General features: G+C 39.0%; 1 protein-coding gene across 1 annotated transcript in view; it reads left to right on the top strand.

Annotated features, from left to right (window-relative positions):
• The window catches only part of LOC137974919 (tRNA (uracil-5-)-methyltransferase homolog A-like), a 23,860-nt gene that overhangs the window by 11,257 nt on the left and 2,603 nt on the right, over positions 1–10,000 (top strand). Inside the window, exons 11-23 of the mRNA XM_068821929.1 lie at positions 1,142–1,202; positions 2,574–2,609; positions 2,779–2,849; positions 3,091–3,152; positions 3,401–3,485; positions 3,863–3,966; positions 5,200–5,251; positions 5,748–5,808; positions 6,527–6,607; positions 7,462–7,505; positions 8,062–8,137; positions 9,042–9,161; positions 9,406–9,502. Of these exons, the coding sequence (XP_068678030.1) occupies positions 1,142–1,202; positions 2,574–2,609; positions 2,779–2,849; positions 3,091–3,152; positions 3,401–3,485; positions 3,863–3,966; positions 5,200–5,251; positions 5,748–5,808; positions 6,527–6,607; positions 7,462–7,505; positions 8,062–8,137; positions 9,042–9,161; positions 9,406–9,502 (950 nt within the window). The remainder of the gene's footprint in view (positions 1–1,141; positions 1,203–2,573; positions 2,610–2,778; positions 2,850–3,090; positions 3,153–3,400; positions 3,486–3,862; positions 3,967–5,199; positions 5,252–5,747; positions 5,809–6,526; positions 6,608–7,461; positions 7,506–8,061; positions 8,138–9,041; positions 9,162–9,405; positions 9,503–10,000) is intronic.

Genomic DNA, 10,000 nt, shown 5'->3' on the forward strand with positions numbered 1-10,000 from the left:
AATAATAATAATAATAATAATAATAATAATAATAATAATAATAAAAAGAGTAAAATTTATTAATATTGTTTTTTGTGTGAATTGCAATCTTTACGTATTAAATAACCTAAAGATACAAGCGATGTTAAAGGTGAAACCTCATCTTTGATATTTTAGAGAGAAGAGCTATTATAAAGTAGGGTCTTTTTGTTATTTTAGGGAGTTGTGTTCATTGTATTGACCATTGTATTTTTATGGTGTGGTACAAATGAAAATAAGATAGTTACTGTATGCAACACTTTCTTGTGGTATACCATGAGATATCCCACTTATCACCTGTATTACGTAAAATATTCATGAGTATACTGGGAAGTTAAAGGTGATGTGGAGATATCCTAATGTATACCAGTTGAAAGCCTTGCATACAACTGTATTATTAGCATAATAAAAATAACAATAAATTGCATGTATTAATTTAAGGGTCTTTACAGGGTTCGCACTATAAATACACGTATATGCAGTTCAGAGTCGCACTGCAGCCTGGACTATTTCTGTCAATAGTTGGCCGCCTTTTAATCTTGCAATGTGCATAGTTATTATTGATAAATGTCAAACATTTCATTTTTTTAATTACAGCCTGTATCACCTGATGAACCATTATTAGAAATAAATTCTTGTAAAAAAATTAGAATTACAATAATATTATTGTTATTCTGGCTTCCCCTGTCTGAAATGTAAGCGGTAAAATCTGGATTCATGTAGATTTTTTTTAGTTTTGAGATAAAAAACTGGGCTAACTTTGGTAAAATGTGATTGAGCAGTTTGACCTTGCTCGACAAGAATTTATGTGAGACCAGAGTTTACCAGCAATTTCAACACAGTTTGAGTTTACTTTTGTTAAAAAAATTAATCATTTACAACACTAACAAAGAACTGTTCTGCCGGCATTAAGTTATTTGGAACTGCAGTCTGGTTGGCATTTGGTCAGGATGCCAGATGCCCTCTGATGAAGACACACAGTCATCCAGCAGCTGAGCTTCCGACCCTCTGTTTGGAAGGGTAATCCTGTATATTGAATGTACAGTTAGCAATGTGATGGGCTATGTTGAACATGAAGTCAGACCTCATCCCATCCATTAACTTTCCCTTTCAATACTTTCAGCCTGTTCTTGATGGCTATCGAAATAAGTGTGAGTTCACGATAGCTGAAGGTCCTGACGGAGGTAGGTTTTGTGTGCTACTACAGCTCACGTACCTCTAGTTGCAGCTATAATGAAAAAGGTTGCAGTACAGGAGGTAAAGAAAACCGTAATCAATAATCTGTATACTTGTTCAAAGAGATTCTCTTGACTAATGCACAAGAACTTGCTTACATGTATGTCAGGCTATTAATGTTTTGTTGGCTTCTTCTTATCCTTTGAATTTCATAACTTATGGCCTGAGAGTGTTTTGCCTCCATATTTTTTGATTTTTGGCTGATTGAATTTTGTTTTGTTCAACAGTGCCTCATTATTGTTTATAAGGCCTTTGGTGTCCATACTGGTTATACTGCTTTCAATGTCAGCTTGAATTCAACTTTCGAGAGAAATACTGAAAGGTCATTAAGGTTGATAGGGGATCAAGGAAATAACTGGCAATACTTGTAATATTATTGTAGCCCCAAACATGTAAAGTGCATCTTAGAGTATGCATTGGTATGCTTTGGAAATTGCCATTTCTGTGATTTCCAGCCATTAGGACGCAAAAGAAATGACTGAAATTCTTTTTTACAGCTGCTTCAAACCAAGACAGATCATGGCCTGCTGACTTTTATCCTTGTTTTGGCTCACAAACCAGCTTAAAGACGGTGCCTACTAATTCAAAGGTGCTTTTGCCCCGGTTTATGATTATGCAGGAAATGTAGATCTTATTAAGTGTTATTGAAATCGAAAAAGAAAATTGAAGGTAACCACACATTTTTCAAAGATAATTCATGAACAATATTAATTTTGTAAAAAGCTTTAAAATACAAACCCATGTATGGCGTTCTTTCTCAGAGAGAAGCTTAATTATCTCTGAAAAATGCATGGTTGCCCCCAATTCTCTTTTCGGATACCAATGGTACTTACTAAGATCTACTTTCTATGCATAATTTTAAACTGTGCAAAAGATCCCTGTATTAGTAAGCATCACCGATAGGAAATCCAAGTATCTTGAAATGCGGAGAACGTATGTGCAATAACAATAGTAGGCACTGGCCTTAAAATAAAGATTTTCGTGTCAAAATCAACCTGGAATAATTGAAGCACTTTTGAGTAAGAAGAGAATCCAATCAGCCTGAAATTCAACACTAATTTTTTTTAAGCATTGAGGTGTGCCCGTTAATCTACTCTAGCTTTGTAGCTTGGTGCACTTACACTGTTGCAAAGCATTTTGAAAAATTCTGTTCATCTCTTGCAAGTGCTAAAATGCATGTTTTGCAGCTCCCTGCAAATGTCCAATCTGTTTTCGACAGCAAAAACAGGATTTCCTGAACACTGTACTTAAGCCTGGCTTTGCGCGTATGGATATTTGACTAATTTGCAACGTATTTCAAAATGTTTCCTCCCATGCAGCTAAAACTGTTGGATTCCGTCTTGGTTCATACAAAGGTAAGATCTTCACGTAACGGACTTTTGTACAAAAAGTAAATTTGTGTAAAAAAAGGATATCCAGAAATTGGTGACCTGCAAGTGTAGAGGGTTTTCATGGAAAGACCTTTACATAGACAATCAACATGTAATTTCATTATTGACAATCGGTTTCTTTTTTTCTTTGCAGAGGGTTACAGTGGAGTTGTCGAGCCATCTGAATGTATCCACATTTCAGACAAGGCTAAAATCATCTCAAGGGTAAAGAGTTTACTTCCAGTTAATATTCTTTATTAGACCGAATTTTTATTGCTGGTAGTGTCTTTCTTTGTGCCTTCGAATGTAAACTCCAGTTTGATAACAAATGCACTTTATAAATGTTTTTTTTCCTATTTTGTCTTTGTTTGATCGTTTTTGGGGAATTTCTTAATACATACATTGTAAACTTAAGTAATACGGATGGAATGATTGATAATTTTCCATGATTTTTTTTTTACGTCAGGCTTTCCAGACTTACGTAAGGCAGTCTCCGCTCCCAGTCTATGACCTCTGCTTTCATACTGGGTAGGTACTCGCTACTCTTTTAGGCAGCGTCCAGTTTCTTTCTCTTTTCCTATGCTACGTGGTTGCAAGCAGGCTTTGTGAGCAGCCTGGACTTAAGCCATGTAAGGTGTTCACCAAACAAGCCTGGATCTGAAATTTTTATTGCATTTGCATTTCTATGCATGCATTGGATCTGAGAAGAAAAGGGTGACTTCTCGCAGTTTGCTACTTTTTTAATTATGGGTACACTGCTTGTCTCTTCTTTCCAGTTATTGGCAGACACTGACTGTTCGGAGCTCCATGTATGGTGATACCATGGCTGTCCTACAGTTTAGTCCACAAAAAATGACCAAGGTACAGTAAAAAAATATATATATATTGACATGGTGTCTGATTCAGGCTTCCAGCTTTCCTAGTATTTTTTTAGCTAAGGGGTACATTGATCTTTTTAAATGGAAACTTCACATACCATATTAACTTGATTTCATCACCTAGAACCAGACCTTGCTTTGTTGTTGACTTCTTAGCAGCAAATACCTCTTACCGTAGCAACTATAGCGTGTGGAGTTAACAGTTTTAGGTTGCTTATTTCTTCCAAAAAATCTAGTTAGAATCTACAATGTATGCTATTATTTTCAGACTCAGAGGTACAGAGTTTAGGCTCTTCCAATGTATCACGACTACAAAACAAAGAGTTTTACTGAATTTTATTCTTTCTTTTTCCACTTAAGGATGAAATAGAAGCAGAGAAAAATCGCATTTGTGAGTATTTCAAGACTGGCGAAGGCAAAGATGTACAGCTGACATCTCTTTATCTGCAAATTAACCATACGAGGTATGTTGCTAACTGAAATCAAAACTGAGTGATTTTCCGCTGAACAAATAAGCTCTCATTTGTTTATCCATACGTTTATTCCGTCATTAGGGAGAACATTTCGCGTGCCAGGACAGTGGTGTCTCCGAGATTTTTATACTAATCATCTCTAATGGAGAAAAGATACTTAGCAGTGTAAATGTGTTTTTGTGTGAAGACGAGTCAAAAGGGAAAACAGCTCACTTCCGGTTGCCGTCCGCGTCTCAAAAACGCGCGTGTGTTAAGCTCCCTGTTAGAGAATGTTGGCATCGGCAACGAGTGCGTAGACTGATCGCAGTCTAACGAGTGCGAGGACGAGAAAAAGTACAACTTGTACTCGTCCTCGGAGACGTGCTCTTCGTTTTTAGGTAAGCGTATAATACGAGTTCCAGTCTGCAGAAAATTCTTTGTCAAAATATCAGCATTTAAACGCCGGTTACACAGTACGATTTATCGGCCCGACAGCGTCGGAGCGCAAATCTTGCGTGGATTTTGACAGCCGATGAAAGACGATATCGATTCATGGGAATAAAAATCGGTCCGATTCAAATGCAACAGATTTTTTGAAGTCGAGCCAACACTCCGAGAGAAACCGCCATGTCAGACAAAGGATATGCGAGTGGGTAATGGCGCACAAATACTTAAAAAATTAAAGCGTTCAAAATGGCGGAAACTAAAAGGACAACGGGAGGATCTTTTGAGGAAAAAATACACGTTTTACACAATTTACTCGGCACGATTTATTGGCCCGACAAAACCGGCCAACAAATCGTACCGCGTAAACCGGCCTTTAAGCTGCTTTTCAACACTCGAAGATTGTTAGTATATGATTATAACAGCTTTAAACTAAAAGAAACATTTCTAAATGAAACGCAATTTCCTTTTGACAAACTCGTACTTACCGCTACGGCTTTACGATGTCAAGTCGTCGCAGACCAACTTGCCGGGACGAGTTGAGAACGCAGGGATGCGCGGGAATCAAAATGCCAGACCTCGTACTCGAAGTCGCACTCGTTGTCGATGCTAGCATTCTCTATTTATCCAATACATCTCTCAGTCAATCAGTTGGTTATAACTTAGTGGGCTCTGAGTCAGTCAGTCAGTCAGTCCGTCCGTCCGTCTGTCCGTCCTCCCTCCCTTCCTTCCTTCGTCAATCAGTCAGTCAACTGATTTCAGCTTGAAATATTGACGTCATTTCATTTATCTCATTTCCAGGGCGGTTGGTGGCAATGCCGAAGCTCCTTTTGTTCACATTATGGGCGAAGAGGTATGTCTGACCTCCTTGCTATGAAAAAGAATACAAAACCTATCTCATTCACTAGATACAGTAAACACCCGTATATAAGAACAAGTGGACTAAGAACAGGCTGAAATTTGGCCAATAAAGTACCATATGAATAAGAACAAATTCATCCTGATAAATAAAATGTGTTCTTATTATAAAGGGAAAGGGTATTAGGATAAGGAAACAATACAGTACAGTAACTTATATCAAAGTACTATGGTGTTCAGGACCATTACAAACTATAAAATCTATTACAAAACAGCACTGTATGTTAATTAAACCTCCAGTAATATGTAATTTGAAGCATTTCTGAAACCAATTTTAAGAACATTTTAAGAACACTTTCAGGCTGATTTCTCACTGAGCACCCCTCAAATAAGAACATGATCAGCCTTAAACCTGAAAAAAGTGTTCTTATATGAGGGTGGTTACTGTATGACAAATGCCTAATCTGACCTTTCCATTTCTCTGATTTTAGCATATTTATGAGGAGCTCTGTGGCTTGAAATTCAGAATCTCCCCGGACTCGTTCTTCCAAGGTATTTACATTTGCTTGTTGTTCATTTGCACAACCATAAACTTATCTGGAGTTCTCTTTGATTCGTTTTGAAATCTGACTTTGAGATAGTCAATTACGAGAACGTTTTTCACTGAAGGGAAAAATATAATGTAAACCTTTAGGTTGCATTACTGCCTTCAAGGTTCAACTTGATACATTAAGTTCATGTGACTTTGTAGCATGTTTCTTTTGCGGTAATTAAATCTTAACACCATTGCACAAATTTACCATTTTTTCTCAAAGTTTTCCTTTTATTAATGGACTACAAAGTTACGGTTTGGTTAAAAAAAACCTGCTTTAATTTGTCCCCCGATATGGCTAAAAGGGGAATATCTCCGAGATAATATTCTTCGTGGGACGCTTTCCATTTAAAAAAAAATCATGAGTCCACTGAGACGGTATTTTCCGGTTGCCCTATCCCTACCCCAAGCGGTCGTGCGTACGTATAAGATTCGCGTCAAACAGTGAGATTCACGTGATCTTGTTGCGAGCATGAGACAGTGGGAGCAACAGTTTGGTCACGTGAAAAGCGTGCGTGCGTCCCTGGGGTTGAAAGTTTGGTGCACCGACCTCTAAGGAAGGGCTTCGTTTCTCAGGAAACTGTGGTGGTTGCCTCGGTCGGAGAGTAAGGCACGGACATTTATTTTTATCAACCACTTCCCACTGAATGGTTACCTATCATTTTGATTCCTCTTCAGTGAACACAAAGGCAACAGAGAAGCTGTTTAATTTGCTCAAAGACTGGTGTGGCGACCATCTGGACGAAACAGTAGTGCTAGGTCTGTAAATCCCTCTTGAATTAAAATTATCTCTATCCTAAGGTTATATAAATAAGTTCAAATGCGTTTTACAGTGAACAATACGAATCAATTCGATTCAGTTCTCTTGTCGTGATTTCAAATACTTCTCGGAGCAGAGCAGAGAACCAACAGTCTCAACATAACATGACACCCTCATCCTCGCAGTAGGCGCACGAGGCCGTTACCATGACGCCCAGTATAGGACAAGTCGATCAGGTCTATGGCACAAAACTAAAGAGCGGAAACAGTGGGTATGCAAGCGCGTTTTTAACACTTTAGAGGGCGTAGGTTTCTACGCAATCTGTAAAAACACGGCGTGAAATTATTACATTTAAGGTTTTGTAGGTAACCAGTCGCACCTAAAACGAGTTTTTTCGCTGAAACGACTCCACCTTCTTCCTCATGAGCTCACCTCAGTTGAAGATTCTTGTCTAGGCAATTCCATTAACGAGACAAAGTGTTTTCGCTTGACGGTAGTGTGCAGCGTTGTTATTTGCGCAAGGCGAGTGCTGGCACCATTCTTGTTCCCTCAATTAGAGATTTGTAGCTTTATGACCCCACCTCCTCTTCTCTTCCGACGTTAACTGTGTGACATTGGAGTACGAATATATCAACACCAGTGTTAGTTTTCTGTATTGACCGCACTCATTAGCTCTGAGGGTCGAAATTGTCTGAAACGTGCAGCTCGGAGTAGAAAACTCGTGGTCACATCTGGTCATACTCTTTATGTGCATGTAAGTTGAATTTATTAGTGGGTGGGACTTCAAAGACTTCTGTCTCCTGTGAACTTGATTTCTGTCTTAAGACAGTGTTCTCTGTGTACTTTTTTGCAGACATTTGTTGCGGCACTGGTGCGCTTGGTCTGTGTCTGGCTCAGGTATGACGGGATTCCTCAAACCTCCTGAAAACCGTTTGCGCGCACTCGCTACATTTACGGAATCATTTTCATTTAAAAGTGTTGCTTTTAATAGAAAGAAAATTGCAGAATATGACTTGACCTTATTAACTTCACTCGTTGGTATTCTCAGATGACACCCTGAAGAGTTTTTAGTGAATTGAACAAGAAAGCAAGAATCTCATTGGGGTCGTTAGTGCTTACGCGATTCCTCTCGGGCCGTGGACGTCGATTTGTTTTGGATATCCTGACTTTTAAGGCCGTTGATAACAACAACACGTGTTTTGTCTCTTTGCCGATGAACTATTAAAATCATACTCCCGAACTCCAAAAATGTTTTTCATTGCCTTAAAAAGAAAAAACAGGAAATGCAGCCTCCTGCAACAATTTTAAAAATTTTGAAGGGATGATGGCCTAAAGTACACTTTTTATTTCCTTGCCTCTTTGCTGCTGTCATGTGAAGCACTGAAGGCCCCTTTGCAAGCACCCTGGAAAACCAGCCTGAGGGCGACCTAATGTTGGATTTTTTTCTCTCTAGAGCGTCAAGCGTGTGATCGGTGTTGAAATAATTGAAAATGCTGTTGAGGATGCGAAAGCCAACGCTCAACTGAATGGTGAGTTTTGTTTTGAGAATCTGCTGACAATTTTTCGTGTGCTTTGTTGTTGGCTCTTAACTACCAAACCGTTGCTATGGACCCCTTCAAATAGTAATCCTTTTTACCAAGTGTGTTCTGTTTAACATTCCGTTGTATGGTTCAACTCACAACCACATTTGGTAAATCACATGACCAAAACAGAAAATTCCTAAAAGCTCAGCGAGTTAACAATGTTTTTTTCACAAATTTTTAACGGAACAGTATGAGAGCACTTTAACAAAATCTGTAGCATGGTTTTTAAAATAATTTATTTCTCAGAAAATTTATGACGTTCATAAGGCCCTCGTTTGATATACTTTTCAAAATATCAGTTCCATTTTTTGTCCAAATAGAAATGCTGTGCTACAGTTTACGAAAAATGATGAGACGGTTCCCATCCGGTGAAAAAACCGCCTCTTCCTTTCGTTTCTCGAGAACTGTTACCTGTTTTTCACTGAAACACACGACAGAGGACTGGGACTAGTTGCGCTTGCGCCTTCTCATTGAAGTGATGTCAGATTGCCATTGAAAGAGTTACTTCATAGCACCATCCATGCAAGCACTGTCTTTCTGTAGTCAAGTGCCACCCCCCTTAAGTGTTTTCAGTAACTGCGATGATCACTTTCACTTACAATTGACCAGTTTCCTGTTCACACGGTTAGACTGGATCTAGCATGAAATGGAGTCTAATGCAGGGGAATCTTTCTTTTCACATTTAAATAATTTCACTCTCTAGCCTCCATTTCATGCTAGATCCAGTCTAACCGTGAGAACAAGAAAGTGGCCTATTGTACAACCGCAGTTCAAATATGTGACATTTCATGTAGTTTCTATCACTGAACGGGTATAGTTAAGAAAGCTGCCTATTCTTATCCCTTTTCAGGAGTGACGAACGCTCAGTTTGTTTGTGGTAAAGCAGAAGATATCATTGTTGATGTCTTCAAAAACATGCCACGGAAAACCAAAATCATCGGCATCATGGATCCACCGCGAGCTGGACTGCGTAAGTACAACAATCATCCGTGACACATCACTTTTGATTCCCGCATTTCCATTGATCCCTCCCACGGAGAAGCCCTTGGACTAGTCACGTAATTCATGCGGAAAGAGGAATGTGTGTCACATGCTTCCTTTTCGGCTTGTCACGCCACTCTCTGTCACGCGGTTATGAGGAGTGCGTGACAAGGACGGAGTTAGGAGATGAGATACCCTGTGGGGTAAATACAATTTCTTTTCGTCTTTTGCAGACCAATCTGTCCTTCATGCCATCCGGAAGAGCCGCCGAATGGACAAACTCATCTATGTGTCCTGCAACCCAAGCGCCGCCTTCGTCAACTTTCTCGAGTAAGACAATATCACCGTGGCACAATACCTTACCAATACCTTGATCAGGGTGCCGAACCGGTCCTGGGCAATCCCTGATCAAATTTTCTGTTTTCTGTTGTACTTGTCAAATATCCAACTCGTCTTCCTTCCTCCAGTCGGGATTCTTAGATTTGTTGTGTTTGTTTCAATAAGTTGATTCATTCGCACTCAAGCCCCGAGAGGATCGGTGTACGTCAACATTTACATTTATGTTATGGTTCATTTTTATACCCTGGTTCAGAGTTTTTTTAAACCAGTTCCATTTGATTTTTCTTTGTTTCAGATTATGGTGACGAAGAAAACTCAAAATTGAACTTGTTTTAAAAATTTAACCCATACACCTTATTCCAAAATGGCCGCCATTTTAGTATTCTTTTGTTTACATTCAAATTGGCCCTTATGGCCTCGTTCAGGGTTAAATATTTTTTTGAATTTTACGTTTGAAAGCGTGGCCATAAGGGCCAATTTGCATGAAAA

This window comes from Montipora foliosa, chromosome 11, assembly GCF_036669935.1.
Source record: "Montipora foliosa isolate CH-2021 chromosome 11, ASM3666993v2, whole genome shotgun sequence".
Taxonomy (NCBI): domain Eukaryota; kingdom Metazoa; phylum Cnidaria; class Anthozoa; order Scleractinia; family Acroporidae; genus Montipora; species Montipora foliosa.